This window comes from Kwoniella dendrophila, chromosome 3, assembly GCF_036810415.1.
Source record: "Kwoniella dendrophila CBS 6074 chromosome 3, complete sequence".
Lineage (NCBI taxonomy): Eukaryota > Fungi > Basidiomycota > Tremellomycetes > Tremellales > Cryptococcaceae > Kwoniella > Kwoniella dendrophila.
Window position 1 is genome coordinate 2,072,134 of NC_089478.1, and position 20,740 is coordinate 2,092,873.

The window sequence follows — 20,740 nt, forward strand, 5'->3', positions numbered from 1 at the left end:
ATCCTTTACTTCCCCCAAACGTTCCTCTTTCTCTTGTTATTTATTATCATTGCCACCTTTTAATAACTTTTTCAAGTAAACATTCTATATCTCATTAATCTTTACTCGTCTACCTTACGCGTAAATCTATCTATGTAAGTCGACCGTATTCAGGTGTACATAGAAACCCACAACTAACGCGTTATCCTTCACTGGTATAGTAAAAATGTCTCAAGCCGTTCCCCCATCATGGAAAGTATGTTATTAATGTCTATGTTCTTCTTATATACATATCTATCTTGAGACACACTCCTGCGTTATCATTCCACCAAATGCAATATCAAACTAATGGTCTTACACTCCCATAGGATCTCGGTAAATCATCTTCCGATCTCCTCCTCAAAGATTACCCAATTCAAGGTACTTCTCTCGAGGTCAAAACCCTCACTCCATCAAACGTAGCTTTCAAAGTTGCCGGTATCAAAGATGATAAATCAGGTGCCATCAACGGTGACATTGAAGGTAAATACGTTGATTTCAAAAACGGTTTAGTTTTCACCCAAGTGAGTATCATGTTTTTCTTGATTCGACTTCCGCTTGAGAAAGGTTAGACTTCAGACGGGGGGATTTTCTGGCATTTAGATCATAGGTCTGCTCTAAGTAGATTAGAACAATCAAATGTTGCATTGCCAATAGAAGAGTGCTCGACAAGTCCTAACAATCAGGCTATTTAGGGGATGTCTAGCTCATAGAGGCAGGATAACCCGACTTAGATTTTATTCATGCTTTCCCCTTCTTACACTCGCAACGAAATTATGGAAACCAATCAAACGTAGTGCTTCATGCTGACTAATCCTCACTTCAGGCTTGGACCACCACCAACCTCCTCAGAACTCAACTTGAGCTCGAGAATCAAATTGCCAAAGGTCTTAAACTCGACCTCGCTACCACCCTTAACCCAGCCAAGGCTTCTAAATCCGCTATCTTAACCGCTATCTACAAGCAACCATCCCTCCACACCAGAGCCACCGTTGACCTTTTCAAAGTGAGTAAATTCTTCTAAACTACAGTTTTTGTCAGACTCTAGCTGATATTTGTTATCAGGGCCCAACCTTCACCGCTGATACCGTAGTTGGCCGAGATGGTTTCCTCGTTGGTGCTGAAGCTTCTTACGATGTCCTCTCCGGTGCTATCACAAGATACGCCGGTGCCGTTGGATTCTCTGCCCCAGAATACGCCATTACCCTCCACGGTCTCGGTAACCTTTCTACCTTTGCTGCTTCATACTACCACAAAGTCTCTAAAGATGTAGAAGCCGGTGCCAAAGCTGTCTACGACACCAAATCTACCACCGGCGGTGTTTCCCTCGAAGTTGGTGCTAAAACCTACCTTGTAAGTCAGAGGTGTTATTAGACATTACCTAAAATGTTATCAAAAGCTAACTCGACTCATTCAGGACAACGCCGCTTTCGTTAAAGCTAAAATCAACAACGCCGGTGTCCTTGCTCTCGGTTACACCCAAGCTCTCCGACCAGGTGTAAAAGCCTCATTCGGTCTTGCTGTTGACACCACCCGACTTAACGAACCTGCTGCTGGTCAAGCCGCCCACAAAGTCGTGAGTTTTAGCTACCTTGTAAATGTCACATGAGTTTAAAGCTCATCAAATCATTCTCACACAGGGTGCTTCATTCACCTTCAACGCCTAAACGGGGTTTCCATATATGAACATAATATAAAAAGGAGGATGTGTGTTAAGAAGTTTAATTCAAAAAGCTACATGGGATATTCTCGAATGCAATTGTTTTAACGGAACTGCTGAAGTAAACCATCCTCGGTGCTGTATTGTCACAGTTCATGGGCTGTACATTTGTGCGAGCATGACTATGTAGTTCAAGTTAAACCAAAAACAGGGTTGATGTTGTAGCAGAGTTGTCTTTAATTAGGACGCGTGTACGAGTATATAGCTGGCATCGAGACTGACAACGGGAGTTTCCCATGCTTTTTCCGAGAGTGGCATTTAATGTTGTCAACTTGAGATTTAGTCGTGACGTCGCCTCATACCGTTGATGAGCATCAACTTGTGTGCAATAATTATGGTATCAACCATTTTGAGCTTTAGACATTCCTTTCCTTTTCTATAATTCTGAAAATTCAAGTTTAAGCATATCTTTAAAAGAAAAGCAGAAAAACAGTAAAACAAAATGTCTGATAGAGGTAGATCAAGAACACCCAAATCATTAACTCCTTCACCTTCAAAATCACGTCAAAATAATAAACCTTTATCACCTTCTCATTCTCGTTCACCATCTCGTTCTAGATCAAGAAGTAGAGGAAGATCATATACTAGAAGTAGAAGTAGATCGCCACCACCAACAAGGAAACAAAATGGAGATGGTGGATTAAGGGTTATAGTCGTTTCGGGATTAAGTAAAAATGTAATGAAAGGTCATTTGGAAGAAATTTTTGGTGAATATGGTAGAATAACAGGTGTTGATTTACCTGTTTTCAAAGTTTGTAAGTATGCTCCACAAAAATCGTTACTGCAATATTCTGGAAATTAAAAATTCTATCTGGGAAGATTACATATGACTGCTTTCAGAAAAAAATAGTTGACATAAAACTCTTTTTTCTAGCCGGATTGAATCGTGGTAAAGCAGCTATAGAATTTGCTCAATCTTCAGATGCTTCTTTAGCTGTCAAAAATATGGATGGAGGTCAATTAGACGGTTCATTCTTATCTATACAAGTGAGCTGTCAACTCTGTCATCGTTTCAATCCACATCACAATTGTCAACTAACATGAATAATAACCTAAAATAGATATCAGAACATCCATTACCCGCACCAAAACCACAATCACCTATAGTGAGAAGAAGACGTTCCATATCTAGATCTAGAAGTAGGTCTCCACCACCTAGACGTAGAAGATCACCATCATATTCAAGAAGTAGGAGTAGATCACCACCTAGAGGAGGAAGAGGTAGTTATAGTAGAAGAAGATCATTATCAAGGTCGAGATCGCCTCCATCAAGAGGATATAGAGGTGGTGGAGCAGGAGATTCTTATAGACCAGGTGGAGGAGGTGGAGGTGGTGGATATGGTGGACGTGGAGGAGGAGGAAGAAATGGTGGATTTAATGGTGGAAGAGGCGGATATGGGGGACCTGGACCACAAAGAAGAGATAGAAGTCCATTAATAGTTAGAAGACCAAATGAAAGAGGTGCACCAAGAAGACCAAGTCCAGAATATGGTAGAGGTGCAAATAGTAGAAGAAGTTTAAGTAGATCAAGAAGTTATTCAAGATCCAGAAGTTTTTCAAGTAGATCAAGGTCAAAGTCAAGATCACCTATAACAAGAAAGAAACGATATACACCAAGTAAAAGTAGAAGTAGAAGTAGATCAAGAAGTATGAGTATAGATTCAAGAAGTAGATCAAGAAGTAGAAGTATGAGAAGTGTCAGTCCAAGGAAATAGTAAATTTCAAATCCATTTACGAATCATTAGTCGATGCTACAGACATGAAGCGAAGGCATTCAGTACATATCGGACACACACTTCATAGTCGTCATAAAATGCCAATCATATGTAGATAGGTAAATAACAAATCGTAAATAAAAAGAGTACCTTGCTACGCATGTATCTCACTCAAATATGCATTGTATCTTATAATTGATTCTTCTACCTCTTCCATATAACTGGATGTTATGCATTTTAAAAGCATTTATATATGTCTAACCAGTCATAGATCACTGTCCATAATAAGCTTGATGATAGGTAAGATGCCGTATTCGGCGAGAGGTCCAAGCTGTAAACAAATAACCGGAACAATCCACAAAACAATTATCATTAAATGCTGGAATGAATGTTGAAATGTTGAATTTTAATCCTTGCTTGATCACACCTGACTATCAAAGACTGGATCACTTCTCTTTTGCTCAAGACATATATAGCACGAGACTGCCGTACCTAGCTGCTTATACTACAAATAGTCAAACAACAAGTCTCGACATCTTGGTCATCAGCTTCCTGGAGTACACTCTTCCATCATTCAACTAGGACATTCACTTGCACCGACTCCGAGGAAACAGAAATATTCATCATGAAAGTACTCAGTGAAGATGATGTTGTAGCTAGAATAAGTAAATTGAAGATTGCAGGTATGTTACTCTTTCAAGATGTTCAGACTAAAGGTCTTCGCTTGACAAGCTGAATCATCTTTGGGAATTGACGTAATATATGTGATCTCATAGAGGCGGACAAGAAAGTCGATCTGATACAATCTTTTGGTCTGGAGATTGAACAAGTGTCAGAGGTGAGTTGACAATCCTTCTCATATTTAACTGAAAATATGTGGTTACACATGTGTTGGTAGTGAATTTGACATTTTCAACTAATCATACCTATCTATCTTCATTTATAGCTACCTTCTTCAACAATCGATCCTTTAATCTTATTATTACCACCATTAATAAGATCATCACATTCATTATTACAAATATCAACTTTAACATCATTCTTACCATTTTTCTTAGAATTAATACCTTTACAACCTACAACACATTTACGTTTAAGTTTATTACAAATATTACCTGCATTATTAGAAAAGTTGAATGATTCAAAAGAACGTATATATAGTGCATCAAGTAATAGTATTTTGATTTTAGGTAAAAAATCTTTTGAATCTGATCCTCCTTCTCCTACGACTACGACTACTACACATACACTTAACGGATCTTCATCTTCATTAGCATCATCATCAAAAGTACAAAATGTATCAGCGGTAAAGGTAAAAGAAAAAGAAACTTTATCACAAATTTTTGAAAGATATCTAAAAGATACATTAAATTCGAAATCTTGGAGATCGAAAGTTGAAATTTTAAAATTAATAATTAAATTGAAATCTGAACTAGGTTCAAAATTTAGTTTAAAAGGTTGGTTAAGTATTTTAGTTGATTTATTAGAAGATTCTGATGGTAATGTAAGAGAACAAGCTAAAGAGGTATGTCTGCCCACCTTTGTTAATCCTTATTTGATCATGTCTCGATTTTCCTCTTGTTCGATATTATACCTTATATGTTCTCCTTAATGACTAACACGATTGAATATCTACTCAGACCGTCGTAGCTTTGTTATCACCTGCTTCAACTCCTGCAGCAGCCAGATCAGAATTAAAGAAACTGTTACTAGCTAGAAATGTTAGAAAGACGATATCCAATGATATCGTCGCTAGAGTCATTGGAGGGGGTGCAGTGGAATCAGGTAGATCAACGCCTGCGATACAATCTTCTGGCGCGGAAACACCTAAAGAAGATCAATACGTGAATGGCAAGCCAAGTGTTACTGCTTCTTCTTCGATACCCAATAGTAGCGGTACTGGCGACGAGGTCGATGTCGTTTACGTGAGTATTAGAAAAACCGAACCGATGAAGTTCAAGAAGCGACTAACCCCTTCTGATTTTGCGTTTTTCGCGAATATAGCTTGCGTCCCCACATGATGTCTCCAATGAACTGGCTGCGATGTTACCGCATTTCGAGGGAAAAGAAACTGAACATAATTGGGCACCTAGGGAGAAAGCTGTAGTTAGGATAAGAGGGATGTTACGTGGTGGCGTGTGGCCAAAATTCAACGAAGCTTTCATACAAGGTCTAAAGAATGGTATATTGGAAGGTGTGTTGAAGACTGTAAGTGCTCTTTTTCGGCGACCATCTACGCCATAGTAATAATGCAATCGGCTGTTCTGGGCACAATCGTCTGTCCATCATATCAATAACGCAGCTGACGAGTGACCCAATTTCAGATTGTCAGTCTTCGAACGACCGTCGCTCAGCAGTCCTGTTATCTGATGAAGGAGCTAGCCGAAACTCTCGGTCCCAGTTTCGATCAATTTGTAGAGCATTTATTACCAATCCTTGCAAAAATGGCGTAAGCCTGTCTTTATTTCTTTCTTGGTGGGTTGTAACCGCTGATCCGACATTCTTCTTCATCCATAGAGGATATACAAAAAAGATAATAGCGGATCGATCCCAAGCTTGCGTTTCTGCTATTATCATACATACTCATGTTCATTCAAGATTGTTCATCGCTCATATCGCTGCGGGTGTATCAGATAAAAACGTTCAAACCCGACATTACTCCACTGGACACCTCAAAACTTTTCTTGATATTCATGGAAATAAATCTAAACATACTATCGAAACTACTCCAGGATTATCAGAACAACTAGAAGGATCAGTTAAAAAATCATTAGCAGATGTTAATCCAGGTGTAAGGGATTTAGCTAGACAAGCATTTTGGAGTTACTATTCAATTTGGAAACAAAAAGCTGAAGCAATTATAAACTCACTTGATGGAATGCAAAGAAAACAATTGGAAAAAGCAAACCCACACGATTCAAATGGCATTGTTGTTCCTCCCACAACTACCAGTAAAGCTGCGCCTCCAGCAAAAAGAGCTACAAGTACAATGTCAGCCTTATTAGCTGAAAAGAGAAAAGCTAAAGCAGCTGAATTAGCTGCAGGTAAGATGGCTCAAGAATCACCAAGAATTGTTTCTGGTCCCGTACCTGGTTCACCAAGTTTACAACAAGGTATACCAAGATCAAACTCATCTGCTTCAGTCTCCGAAAGACTTAGAAGACCTGAATTGTTAGAAGAGGAATCACCTGAACCTTCACCACATGACATTCCTTTACCTTCCACTCCTGGACCAGTTGGAACCTCAACTCCTACACCTGCCCAAAGAGCTGCCTCTCGTCGAAGCGTTCCACCATCATTGGGATCACCTAGAGACCTTTTATCGCAAACAAGAGAAAAATACAATAATCTCAATATGGGTTCACCGTCAAAAGGATCACCCAATCGAGATTCCCCATTGAGACAATCATCAATACCTCGCACACCTCAAAGCATTGGAAGACCACTGCATTCCTCTGCTAATGAAACGGAAACGGGCTTAGGATTACGAACTCCTGCACGAATGGAAAGATCAGTATCTCATGAAGCTGAAGCTGATCTAGGCGATAATGTGGATTGGATAAGTGGAACTCCCCCTCAAGGTATCTCGTTACCACCTGGAAATGGTGTTGTAGATGAAGCAAGAAGAGCTCAAATCGCTCAAGCCGAATCTGCCGCTCAACAGTTGATGGAATATGATGACGATGAAAACACAAACATATCCACATCTACACTCAATAGTCCTGGGAACAATCCGAATGTACCTATAACTCCTATCAGATCTACTACCAATGGCCGACCACACGGAAATGGCATCGGAAGTGCATATAAAACACCGTTAAATGCCAATTCAAGGAAAATTTGGGAAGACTCACCTCGACCTGAAGCTGTTACTCCTCTAATGATGGATAGGCTGAAAGAAAGAAAACATGAGAGAAGTTGGTGGGTCAAAAGACAGGAACGTAAGTGAATTCAGGAGGACTTTAGTAAGCACGTGGGTGCTGATGAGCTATCGCACGATTTAGTGATGGATAAAGCTTCGCCTTTGAAATCAACCACACCATCAACTTCATCGGCAGTCACTGAAGATATACGAGCGTTATCAAGTGGACAACCTTCTTTGAGGAATCTACAAAAGATAGCTCTGTTTTCTACCTCTCATCCTGTACACAATGAAGACGGGTTAGATGGAGAAAGTAGTGCAGAAGAGGAAAAGAAAGTCTGGAGTAATGATGGAACCTTTGAAAAGATATTACAGGGTTTATTGAGGTTCTTAGAACCTGATCAGGTGAGTCTAACCTATCTACTATGCATTTGGCGATAAACTGAGCTTGTTCTTTATGGTATTCACAGAACAAAGAATTACTTGAACAAGGCTTAGTAGTACTTTGGGAAATGGTTCAACATCAATGGGTGTTGTTCGATGGACACGAACAAGAACTGGTAGAGGCTTTGTTCAGGCTTCGAGAGAGTCACGATGCAACGGTAAGTCTCTTTCTTTTAGCTTGTTTATATTGTTTGGCTCATTAAGCTGACACAATATGCCTTACTGTTTACACAGATACTTGAATCGACCAACGCGCTGGTTTCGCTCTTGACTCAAATATCAGATCCTATATACTTCTTGACCTTATTAAGGTCTTCACTCGAACAGTTCCTAAATGAACATCCATCTCCATATTCTACCCAAGAAAACGTACAGGATGGTATGTCCAATTCTGAATCCAATACCAGTAATCATAGTGATAAGGAGAAAAAAGAAAAAGAGAGAATTAGAAATTCAGGATGGTTATTTGGATTAACAAGTTTAGGAATGTGTATATTAAAATTACCTGAACCTGTAATTTTAGTTGAAGGTAATTCATTAGGTAAAATAATTGAACAATCAATAAATAATTCAAATTCCCCAAATTCTTCTTCTTTAATTAGACAATCTTCATATAATTTATTATTATCAATTCAAGTTGTATTAAAAAAATTTCAAAAAACTTTAAGTTTCGTACCTAATTTGAATAAAGGTCAAAAAGATTTATTAGTTTATTATATGGAAAAAAATGGTTTATTAGAACATGATTATAATCATGATTTTATAGAAAACAAAAATAAAAATCAATCTGATGACGACAGTAGTAATAATAATAATAATAATAATGTAGAAGAAGAAAAAGATCAAATTGATAGAGAAAAAATGTTAAAAGAAATGGAAGGTTTAATGGGTAGAGGTATTTTAAGGGAATAAATCAATCATGAAGTATTAATAATCGTTTTATCATTTACATCTTCAGTTTGAATTAGAGTTATGTTTATTTTGTCTGCTATAACTGTTCTTATTTGTATATATTTTGTTAATTATCTCCATTATACATTGTATATATTCATGAATCATCGCATTGTGTACGATAACTGTATTGGATTTGAAGTATAGTTAAGAGATAATATTCCAGAGATAGCATTCACATTATCATCAAGTAGTCACAGAAGCACTAATAGAGGATGCGCACAAAGAACAGGTCGGGAAGAAAAAGGAATGTTTGATGATAGAACGATTACATTAGTAGTGAACGCTCGTAACAGATTGGGGTGTGTAAATATAATTAGGTAATGTATTAAGAAAAGGTTTCACTGTGGAATGAAAAATGGTAATTTGCAACCTCGAGACAAACCCAATTTTTAAAAAAGGGAGATCCGAGTAGTTGTCAAATGCAAGTCCTATCATGTCTTAGGTTAAGAGATTAGATTTCTTGCTTTCAGCCATGAATTAAAGTCCGTTCATATCGTCACAATATAGTAAAGTGGCAAATATGGTAAATCATTCAATATAATATACATTCCGACAAGATAATAGTTTTGACATATAACAAGAAAAAAGAACAACGGAATACTGTTTTTTAGACGATTATTCGAACCATCTAAGCGATATTATCTAAACTATCATAAGATTGTGAAAAAAAAGTGAATAATTAAATAAACTTTGATGATAAATGTACCTCTACAAATCAGTACTCGTACTCTTAGAAAACTTTAGCCAAAATTTTATCTTTGATTGTAACAGGTTGTTCATCTTTCTTCTGTTGATAATAAGCATCCAAAGCATCAAAGAATTCAATGTCTGTAACTAAATCAACTTCTTTAGCTCTATAAAATTTAGTTCTACCAAAGATCTTAAATCCTAAAGCAATACCACCTGATAAAGCGATCTATCGGAATAGAATATGCAAAAGTGTGATCAGCCTCTCTCGTCGAGTTGTCGTAAATTACCCAAAAAAAGAAATATAAACTTACGATACCATAGTTGAAAATGAAAGTGGCTATTGACCAATTTCCTTTTAAGAAAACGGCGTAACCTTGAACGAATAAGAAAAGAGGTGCCCAAAACATTGCCCAATAAGCAGCGTATGGTTGATATTTTGATGGAGTAGGTAAAAATTCTTGTCTATTTATACCTTGAGATTTCATTGCTTTATTAAATCTGACCCAAGTTATTGACATTATAGTCCAATTTAATAATGTTGCTGCTGTTGCGAAAGATAAAATCCAATTTAAAACTTTTGCTGAACCTGAACCTAAAGCTAAATATGCTAAACATGATAATAACATTACAGCAATGACTGATGTATATGGTGTACCTTTTGAATTCACTCTAGCGAAAATCTTTGGTGCTTTTCTATCTAATGCTAAAGCATGTAATGATCTTGATGCGTTAAATGTATATGCTTGTCCACCAGATAAAACACATAATAATAATGCAACGTTGATGATTGAAGGTAAAACTGGAATTTGTAATCGAGTCATTGAAATGACGTATGGTGATTTACCAGCGTATGAATTCGCTTTACCACCTGTAAGACTATTCGTAGGATAGGAATTCATTAGTATTAATGATCACTATCAGGTTGGGCGTACAAACAAACTCACGTTTCATCGTTGTAAGGGATTAAAATACCGACACAAAGACAACCACCGATGAAAAAGATGATTAATCGAGCTAAAAGAGTTTTAAATGCTCTTGGAACTGTCTTTCTTGGATCTTTGGCTTCACCAGCAATCATTGAAATATAATCTGGACCACCAACACAGAAACCAGCGACGTTCACAGCGTTAATGAATGATTCCAATTTAGTGGAAGGACTGTCACCTGCCCATGGTCCAGGGTTTTTCCAATATCGGAAACCGAATCGATCGTGGATCGGATTACCACCAAGCATAACAATGAATGTGTAAATGATCAAACCTGCAGCCATAAAGACTTTACCAAGAGAGAGCCAGACTATTCGATCGTTTTCAAGTCAGTGAAAGCACTTTTTCGTTGTACTGTATTTTTTTTTTACAAAAAATGTCCTACTTACATTCGAATTCACCGAAAAGATCAGCCCTGTAAACGTTGACAGCCAAGTAGAAAATCAATGATACAGTAATCAAAATAGCTGGATTGGCATTGTAACCCCAATATTCGACCAAGGTGTTGATGATCGTAGCCTCAAACATGATGAAAGATGTTTGAGCGAGGAAATGATTCCATCCAGCCATAACACCAAAAGAAGGATCAACCATTCGGCCAGCCAATCGGATGAAAGAACCATCCAATGGTAACAAGGTAACAATTTCCATTTCTACGAAAAGGCTGATCAGCTTCGAGGTACAATTATAAAGATTTGTAAATCTAAATACTTACGACATTGACCGATACCGTACACAACAGTCGACCAGAAAATGAAGGCTGTTCGTTCAGAGTCTGTCAATCAAAGATATCAAAGTTGGAAGACCATGAAATGAACTTACCAATCAGTAATGCTAAAGGTCCTGATAAGACACCGGCACCGATAGCTACGAACAAGGCTGCACCAATAGCACCTGCAATTGATGCAAGTTGAATCTGTCTTGAGTTCAACTTTCGATGATTAACTGAATGAGCAATTTTTGCTTCCAATGAATCGCCATCGTTACTTAATGAGCCAGTTGGGATTGGAGCTTCTTGGAAACCAACCTCTGTTGAGCCGATATAAGCATCGGCTTTACCATCTACTTCATCTATCTTCAAGTGTTCCGACATACTTGATTCGTCGTTATATATATGCAAGTGTAAGAGGATGAATTTGAATGAATGGGATATCTCCTTCTAAGAATGTTGTCTTCACCTTTATATATATATATATATATATATATATATATCTTGACGATAGTTGGTGATTAACTTGATGTTATCAAAGCGTACTTAAGGTACTCTTTGATTCACCTTATCTTTGATTGGGAGAATGTAAGAGGGAGAAAGATGGGGCTCGATTCAAAGTTAAACATATGACCTGGGGAAATTATAGAAATTATAGAAATTTTGGATTCCTTGATATCCTTGTATAGTGTAAAGATAGATTTTCTGGAGTCTAGGGAGTTGTTTATGTTATTCATCAAGGGTAAATTATGTTAATAGATGACGTTGATTTACTATTTTCAGACTCTGGTATCTTGTTCTTCACGATAAAGGATAGAAGGATAACAATGATGAAAACCGAAAGAATCGTAAGAATCGTAAAGATCCTTGGATGTTTCACCTTTATCGTAAAAAGTTAAATGAACATCCGAAAAGGTGGGATCTTCATTCGACGTTTGGGTATTGGTTTTCGGACCGGTCAACTCAGTACTCAGATGACATTGCCGATAGAAACATAAAATGTTAAACGAGCTTCTCTCTAACTCTTCTTTCCCTCTAACCCTCTTACTCATAAAAGAAGATAAAGGAAACAAGTCAGAAGACAAGACACATCCACGGGGCAAAATCATAATGGCTTTTGCGGGTACCCGATAAATTTGATGCGCTTTTTGATCGGAACTCATTTTTGATTCAAGTATTTAGTTCCTATCAATCATCTCGCATCAAATAGCACTATTCTTAATGGCAAAAGGAGTTGTGATCGGAAAATAGACTCCATCAGACCCTGAGCGTGTGTGTGTGTGTGTGTGTGTGTGTGTGTGGATGATTCTCGGTTAGCGGCATTACCGCGACCTTAGAGAGAGAGAGATGATAATAACGTAGGTTTCAATTCATTACCTCCGTAATCTTTGATAAACTGCTATCTTACCCTTGCAGATATGAAAGCTTCCAATAATGAACTAAATATATGAAGACCGATATGAGACCATATGAGTTCAGACGCTGAAAGATAGGAGTGAGGTAGCGTTATAAAAATGAAGTCCTTAGGTCCGAATTTTCTTTATCACTTAGCTCATTGGACCTTATGACCTTATGAGATAAAATCGTCAAGCTGAAAACTCCTGGCGCTAAAATCGGGAATCGGAAGGTAAGCCGTTTAATTTTGGAGTCCAGAATTGATAGGAGTAGGATTAAGAAATGAATTACAATAGGGGGAGTGATGTATAATTCCTGTTAGACGGACAGAGGTTGATAGATAGATGTGTAAGCGTCGTTAACCTTCAACAAAGTTAGTATATACTTAAATCAATAACATAAAAGAATCGATATATCTATCTTCTCGAAATAACAAGTTTTCTTCTCATCATCTAACAGAGTCGAAATCTCCTGTTATATTACTTGTTATTTTTACAAAAAGCTTATACACTATACATCTCTCTTAATTTGATCATTCACAATAACAATCAAAAATGACCGTCTCAACACCACAAAAATTAGTTACAATTGATGCTTCTGAACCAATTGAAAAAATATATGAAATCATTGAAAGAGATGGTGGTGTTATAGTTTCCAATCTATTATCACCTGAATTATTAGCTGAATGTATGGAAGCTATTGAACCACATTTCGCTAGTAGAAAAGAATGGAGATCAACTGTAACTCATGATGAATTAGGTGCAGATTTTTTCCCAGAAGGTTCAAAAAGAGTTTATGCTTTATTATCAAAAATTCCAGATCAATTAACTAAAATTATGAGATTACAAATTTGGCAAGGTATTATGGGTAAATTCTTAAAGTGAGTTGAAACGATTCTTATTAAAACATATATATATATATTCGCAAAACTTCCTATCTACCATCTCCCCGATGATGCGCTAACGATCATCTCCATCATAGCGACGAATATTACTCCTACACCGGTGAAAACCATCTCCCCCAGAAATCAGGTTACATGCTCGCTTCTACTGCCGCTTTAAGATTAGTACCAGGTGCTAAACCTCAACCATTACACAGGGTAAGTCCTTTGATCCTTATCATTATAGCGTAGATAATGGAGAAATAAACTGATCATGATATCTTATAATCTAGGACCAAATCGCTTATATGGTTAGACCTGATCCATCAAATCCATTATTTACACCAATGGTAGGCTGTTTAATTGCAGGATCAAAATGTACTTTTAAAAATGGTGCTACAGCTGTTATTCCAGGATCACATTTATGGGGTCCAGACAGACATCCAAAAAAAGAAGAATGTACATATGCAGAAATGGAACCTGGATCAGCATTATTCTGTTTAGGTTCAACTTATCATGCTGCAGGTGAAAATATTTGTGAACCAACTGATCCAGATGCTTTAAGAACTTTATTCGCTGTTTTCGGTCAAAGAGATTATTATAGACAAGATCAAGAAGAAATTTTATCAACTCCAATTGAAATTGCAAGAAAATTACCTCAAGATATTCTTAAACTTGCTGGTTATCGTAAGTCCTCACAACAATTACTCTCTTACATGTATATGCTCAATAAACTGATTCATTTTTCTTATTTTTCAATTTTCACATGATTTACAGATAAAGCTGTTGGTGGTGTTGGTTATGTAGAAGATCATCAAAGTCCAGTAGAATTCTTAAACACAGAATATGGATTAGGTAAATTCGTTAATTCAGGTGTTAAAGTCGCCCCATAGATTATTTATATTTGATTGTATTTAATTGTTCTTCTGTTTGTATCCGTTTCTTCATATGCATCTTAATTTTGGGATAAAATCGGTTGCAAATCCAGATGAATAGCCCATTCGTTTTTACGATCATCCGTCTTTATTAGCTTTTGTAAGCTATAAGATCAATATCAAAGCCCTTTCTCAGGTGTTTGCCGGGCCAAAGGACATACATGATATCGGACATTGTTCTGTCCATGAATCTGTCGGATTTGCCAACTTCCGGAAGTTGGGTGGGAGAGAACCTGGACTCCTTCTCGCTTATCCCCCCAACTCATATTGACCATTCCTTGCCCTTATTCGTAGGGGCACCCCCGCCAGGCAAGTAAAGCAAAGTACATATCCTTTTATCTTTTCCAGGTACTATCGCAAGTATCAAATCCGGAATTACGTCTTGATAGCGATAAACTCGCCAGTCGAGGAGTGGTAGTTGTCTATCATGTCCTATGTACCGCTTCTCCAGCTGAGTATGACAAGTAATGTGTTAGACCATCATGGCAGAGTGCAGAGTGTAGCAGATCCCTCAAATTGTTAAAATGCATTCTCGCTACACCGCCGGTTACATCGGATCCGTTTGAGTCTTTTACGTAACGTAAACCGGAGTTATGATTTAATAATAACAACAAACTCAATTGAAAGATATCTCATTCGTCTGCACTCCATTCAATGTTCTCCTTCTGATTATCTATTACTTGACTCATCGATAAGAAAGAAACGCGCTCAATATGCTTTGATCGATACCATCAGTCTTATCGGTCAGAATCAACAGAAGACTATACAGCAAAGGGTCCGCTTCGTACCTTAGACATCCACTGTTTCAACGACAAGGACGATAATAAGTTTTGGGAATTCCTAGTATATACGGAGAAAATGCATTGGGAATTTCGATAAAGGGCTTCAAACTTGAACAATCATATTAAATAGATTGGGCAAGGATAGAGGTAGAAGCAATTGCGTATTTAGGACTTAGCTGAACAAGATGGTGTATACAACTGCTTGTGAAAGATGTAGGAAGATGCGGATGAAGTGAGTTGCTCTAAGTTGATACAATTCCCTTGTACTATCATAGTCATACCAATGACTAATTTGTCTCAATTTGGTGATAGATGCGAAAGACCATCAAGGGGACAAGATGAAGGAGAGATATGTCAAAGATGCGCATTAGATGGAGAAACATGTATAACTAAAAAACGTAGAGTTGGTAGACAACCTGGTGTTAAAAATAGAAAGACAAGAGAAGGTAAAATAAAAGGTCAAGGTAGTGGAAGTGGTGGTAGTGGAGGTAGTGGTAGTAGTCAATATTATACACAACAAAGGGAATCAAATTTATCTAGAGATCAAGAAAATTTACCTAATCCATTACAAGTTTTAGCTTCTGAAGCTGTAAGAAGACAAAGTACACCAGAGTGAGTTCTTATTAGGCAGTATCGATTAAAACAATATAATGTAATATAATATAAATTACGAAAAGGAAAAGGGGATTCAAGCTGATTAAAATGAGAATTTTTTAATAGATCGGATATAACGATGACTCCATCGCATCCAATAACATATGATAGAGATAGTGCAAGTATATTAGATAGATTTTCAGATTGGACAACTAAAATTCACGGTATAACTGGTAAAGATGATTTAATGAAAAGGATTGATAGTTTATTATCATCTGATAAAGGTGGTATATCGTTACAAGAAGAGGAACCATCGGTATTTTGCGGAAGGACTGATGTGAGTAATAGCCTACACATAAACATATCAACGTAGAAGAGTACAACTAAACGGAGTGGCTTGATGGTTGTAGATGGCACGTCCTGATGCTGCTCCAGAACACGATGTAATTTCCCTTCAAATGATATCTTTATCTGAAGCACAACGTCTTTTTGATGCGTAAGTGATTCTTGATACTTTAGGTCTATCGTATAAATGATCAAACCTGATTTTTATTTTATTTTTTTATTTTTTTAGATTTATGAATTATCTAACTAACGGATCAATGTATTTTGATCCAAAAATACATTCATTACCATTTATAAGATCTAGAAGTTCTTTTTTATTAGCTGTTATATTATGTACATCATCAACATATACATCATTATGTTCATCAAATTTATTACATTCACAATTAATTAATCATACAAATAAAATGGTTTCTTATATAAGAGAAAATAATTTAAAATCAATTGAAATTGTTCAAGGTTTATTATTATTAGCAAGTTGGATTGAAATTCCACATACTTTATCAAGAGATAAAACTTGGGCATATGTTTCTTATGCTACTGCTTTAGCTGTAGAATTAAGATTAGATTCACCTTTACCTTTTTGCGTTCAAATGGATCCTATATATTCAACGGATATACATGATTTATTAGTTAGAAATGCACATAGAGTTTGTTTGTTGCTTTATATACATGATAGAGTGAGTTGAAACTATCCTGATATCCTGTTTTTTTTTTTTTTGAATTTGCAGCTTATATGTCGTTACTTTACAGAATATGGCAATGGTAGCAGGAAGATATCCCATTTTCCCAGAATCCACTGTAACATCTCAAGCAAACTTGGATAAATGGGGAAAACATGAAGTGAGTAAAAACGGCACCTTAAAACTAGCAGAATGATCTGCTAAAAAGAGTTTCGTAGCGAGCTTGTCGGTATGATGCTCCAATATGTGCTTCAGTATCTTTACGGAAAGTAATCGTAAGCATGAGTTAGAACCGTATAACCAGCTGGGAACAACGCTAACTTCTCTTTACAGACTGAAGTACACCACAAATTGGCTACTCATCGAGGTAAAGACTTTCAAACCAATATGAATGTTATAGAACGTGCAATGTCTGAATGGCGTACAAAATGGGCAGTCGAAATGACAAGTACAACAGAATATGATATAATAGCAAGATTTTCAACGTTAATTTTAGCTTTAACATTATTGAAAAAAGAACATAATGGTGATAAAGATGATATAGAAGCTAGACAAGCATGTGAAAATTTAGCTTTTGAAGTTTGTTGTTTTTCAATCAATAATTATAAATCTTGGACTGGTATTTTGAATTCAGCTACTTTTGAGTAAGTCCTCTGTTTGGTACAAATTGAATTCTTTCATTGTTAGCTAATACCAACGAAAAAGCTAATTTTACTGTTTTTGAATTAAACTCTTGTAGCACAAGTATGGTAGCGTTTTGTGCAATATATACATTACAATCTATCAATCGATCTGATCCTGTACATTTATCTGATTGGTCATTATTTAGATTAGCTACAATACAAGAATTAATTGGTGAATTAGAACAACAAGCTAGTGTAAGACATCATACAGATAAAGAAAATTCAATGAGTGTTGTTGATGCAATGTCAAGACAATTATCAAGAGGTATAAAATTAATTTTAACTAAAAAACAAATATTCAAATTATCTTCTCCATCATCTTCATCATCAGTATCACAACAAGACTTAAATGGACAAGGAAACGAAGGAGAAGCAATCGATAATGATGATAATGATTCAAATACAAATCATCATTCTTATATTTACAATTATGATACTTCTTCTTTACCTTCACAACATCATCACCATCACCATCACCATAGCTTGGATATGGGTTCAAACAGTGGAGGAGGACTGATTATTGGTTCAGATGGTCAAACGATACATGATCCAAGTCCGCAAAACCATCATCATCATGAAATTCATCAACATCATCAACAATTTAATACTATACCTTCAATGACAAATACAAATACTGTCAACAACAGCGGTAATAATCATAATAATGCGATTCATCAAGATCATAGATTTGATGATTTAACTCAATTATTATCATCAAATAATGCTATTCCTTTTATACCTGATTGGAATTTGGAAAGTCTTTTACCTGATGCTGCATTTAATTGGGATCATACGTTAACAACGACAACAACGGATCAGTCTAATCAGAATCAAACAAGTTCGAATAACAACAACAATAATAATATAAACAATGAGAGCAATAATTTATCCTTTTTCGATTTTACACATTAGCCCAAGTTTAGAACATAAGGTTGTACTGTGATGTCCTTCTGAGTACTGTTATGCAAACTATTGTAATGGTAAATGTAACTATGTTGTATGCCTGCGATGTGATGTATGAAAGTAAACAAATCAAAAGGTTGAGATACGTTAACAATCTAAAAGTACATGCAGATAGATACAGGAGAGTTAGAAACACGGAAGAAAGCGAAGGGGTAGGCCAAAGTAAATCCATGTGGAGATGACATGCTCATACATTATCCTCTCATTAACAATAAATAAGCTTGACAAGCGAATCTGATCAGGTAGAAGGTCAGCTCAAAAGTGTTGTAATCAATCGTTCAGTTATCGCATGCCGAATTGCAGCTACCCTACAATTCCATGCAGAGTAGAGCGATTATCATTAATACGATGCCAGCTTATCAGATGAGAGAATGAACGATGCTTGATAAGCGATCCGTAACCTTGACTTATAAAGTGGGAACGGGATGAGCATTTTAAGAGATTTTCAGTCCCACGGCCGTGGAGTATTTCACGTAATTCAATTACAGTTGTATGTAAAAGGTGACGCTTTTTCAATTATGTGCGACAAAACGTAAAAACCGCTCTCAGATGATAGTCGTATACCCTAATTTTGTATCTTCCCTTTATATCTCTTCCGTGTGTTTCGTATGTAAAGCGGTAATCGGGAAATGAAGGGGGGGTCTTGGAAATACGGTAAAGAAGTAAGGATGATCTAGAATTATCCTTTCATTTCCATATCAGGTCTCTAGCTTGCCCCCCTGAAACGATAACAGAGTGAAGATAAAGCGGTGTTGTCCGAACAAGTACCGTAATATATAACCTTTTATTACTTTACCCGAACCAGCAGTAATTATATGAATGTAGAGTGTAGAGTGGAGAGTGGCACCATCAAAACCGATGATTGCGCCACCTCTATAGTATACTTTATCTATTATCACGCTTACGAATGCGGTTATATGGTTGATCATGAACCAGTTGTAACGAGTCGATCACTAATCAATACAACTGACAATATATATATATATCCTTATCTATCCCATTCCTTTTCTTCTTTCCTTTCTTCTTCTCCTCATTATATACATACAATAAATATACACTCAATCGTCGAATATTATCAAATATTCATACACAAAGCTCAACTTGGCTATAATCAACTGTCTTTATTGGCTTTATCAGCTTATCTAGAAATCAATAATAAAGTAACGCACACGACTACATTCATAACCTCCCCAAAGAAACGATCATCAAACGCATTATTCACACAGCATTATCATCACTCAATATACTTTCATTTGATCAACTTGGTTTTTGAAGTGATACCTGGCATCAATTCAGATACATATATAAAGCGTATACAAACTTAATTTAGGATATATTCGCCACCCAACTCATACCTATTTCTACTTGTCTTATCCACTTCTTCTCGATCCATTAAATCAATATGTGAGTTTGGCTTTGATCAATCTCTTGTCATCTTGCTACCACCTTCCTACGCCGTAGCCCTGGTTGCGTCGCTCATTCATCCACTGTTAACTATCATCGTCTATCCTCTCAATTTATCCCGATTTCATCCTGATTCCTTGCCTTCCTTGCTTGCCTTACAGTACTTATCTATTTACAATGCTAACATCATTATTCGTTTTTCACCTTAGGCCAGCTAAAAAGAGATGTCAATTCAAAGTTGTTTACAACATCCCCACCTCACCAACGGAAGAAGGCTCAAAACCCGAAATGACTGCCAACCCAACTCAATGTCCTTCGGCAGCTCAGCGGTTAGTCGGTGATTGCCCTCATTGTACAAAGAGTTTCTGTTCAACGCATAGACAGCCGGAAGCGCATAACTGGTAAGTTCATCTTCGCTTGAACATCGATTGCCCATAATCGTGATCATGGCAGTGTGTCTCATCTTGCTACTCATTCGTTGAGTTATCTGCGATCATATACTGATTCAATTTGGTTGTATCATAGTTCCGGTATGCAAGCTTGTAGAGATGCAGCATTCCAAGCCAATAAAGAACGTTTAGAAAAGGAAAGAACAGTAGCAAGTAAAATTGCTCAAGCATAGTGATAAATCCTCTCATCGTCCGCATGATACCCATCTCACTCGTCTACCCCATTTATAGAGGATAGAATTATGTCTCAAGTATTAGTGTAATAACCCAAGTCCAATTTGTTTGTAAATATGTGAATCAAATATACCTTTTTGTAGAGTAGATAGTCTAAAGAATGAAATCAAATAGCATTGTACATATTCGACTCGGTTCCTTGACAGTTCTAAGAACTTTTTGTGTATACGAACACATGGCTTCGAGCTTACATCGGCAGGCACGATTCGTGCCGAGCGGGGAGGTGAAATAGTAGTATTAGTTACTCTGCCAACATGGAACATATCATTTGTCTCGATGTAAGACGATGTAAGAC

General features: G+C 36.8%; 7 protein-coding genes across 7 annotated transcripts; 6 read left to right on the top strand and 1 right to left on the bottom strand.

Moving 5' to 3' along the window:
* Positions 1-205: 205 nt before the first annotated feature.
* L201_003052 (uncharacterized protein) lies at positions 206-1,685 on the top strand (the record flags this gene model as incomplete). The annotated part of the gene is made up of 6 exons (XM_066218813.1): positions 206-235; positions 348-542; positions 845-1,024; positions 1,084-1,371; positions 1,436-1,594; positions 1,659-1,685. The coding sequence occupies 6 exons, from the start codon at positions 206-208 to the stop codon at positions 1,683-1,685; spliced, it is 879 nt and encodes a 292-aa protein (XP_066074910.1).
* Positions 1,686-2,180: 495 nt separating this feature from the next.
* L201_003053 (uncharacterized protein) lies at positions 2,181-3,453 on the top strand (the record flags this gene model as incomplete). Its single annotated transcript, XM_066218814.1, has 3 exons — positions 2,181-2,493; positions 2,613-2,725; positions 2,800-3,453. The coding sequence occupies 3 exons, from the start codon at positions 2,181-2,183 to the stop codon at positions 3,451-3,453; spliced, it is 1,080 nt and encodes a 359-aa protein (XP_066074911.1).
* A 625-nt stretch (positions 3,454-4,078) lies between these two features.
* Positions 4,079-8,671, top strand: L201_003054 (uncharacterized protein; the record flags this gene model as incomplete). The annotated part of the gene is made up of 10 exons (XM_066218815.1): positions 4,079-4,136; positions 4,230-4,291; positions 4,400-4,978; positions 5,094-5,378; positions 5,458-5,661; positions 5,778-5,902; positions 5,971-7,394; positions 7,458-7,720; positions 7,786-7,917; positions 7,994-8,671. The coding sequence occupies 10 exons, from the start codon at positions 4,079-4,081 to the stop codon at positions 8,669-8,671; spliced, it is 3,810 nt and encodes a 1,269-aa protein (XP_066074912.1).
* Positions 8,672-9,443: 772 nt separating this feature from the next.
* Positions 9,444-11,482, bottom strand: L201_003055 (uncharacterized protein; the record flags this gene model as incomplete). The annotated part of the gene is made up of 6 exons (XM_066218816.1): positions 9,444-9,629; positions 9,715-10,279; positions 10,348-10,699; positions 10,779-11,042; positions 11,105-11,149; positions 11,212-11,482. 6 exons carry the CDS (start codon positions 11,480-11,482, stop codon positions 9,444-9,446), a joined length of 1,683 nt encoding a protein of 560 aa, XP_066074913.1.
* Positions 11,483-13,047: 1,565 nt separating this feature from the next.
* On the top strand, positions 13,048-14,266 carry L201_003056 (uncharacterized protein; the record flags this gene model as incomplete). The annotated part of the gene is made up of 4 exons (XM_066218817.1): positions 13,048-13,373; positions 13,475-13,592; positions 13,667-14,060; positions 14,151-14,266. 4 exons carry the CDS (start codon positions 13,048-13,050, stop codon positions 14,264-14,266), a joined length of 954 nt encoding a protein of 317 aa, XP_066074914.1.
* Positions 14,267-15,275: 1,009 nt separating this feature from the next.
* Positions 15,276-18,307, top strand: L201_003057 (uncharacterized protein; the record flags this gene model as incomplete). Its single annotated transcript, XM_066218818.1, has 9 exons — positions 15,276-15,322; positions 15,403-15,702; positions 15,811-16,021; positions 16,095-16,180; positions 16,259-16,709; positions 16,783-16,872; positions 16,931-16,987; positions 17,046-17,356; positions 17,452-18,307. 9 exons carry the CDS (start codon positions 15,276-15,278, stop codon positions 18,305-18,307), a joined length of 2,409 nt encoding a protein of 802 aa, XP_066074915.1.
* Positions 18,308-19,939: 1,632 nt separating this feature from the next.
* On the top strand, positions 19,940-20,384 carry L201_003058 (uncharacterized protein; the record flags this gene model as incomplete). Its single annotated transcript, XM_066218819.1, has 2 exons — positions 19,940-20,163; positions 20,288-20,384. The coding sequence occupies 2 exons, from the start codon at positions 19,940-19,942 to the stop codon at positions 20,382-20,384; spliced, it is 321 nt and encodes a 106-aa protein (XP_066074916.1).
* Positions 20,385-20,740: the final 356 nt, after the last annotated feature.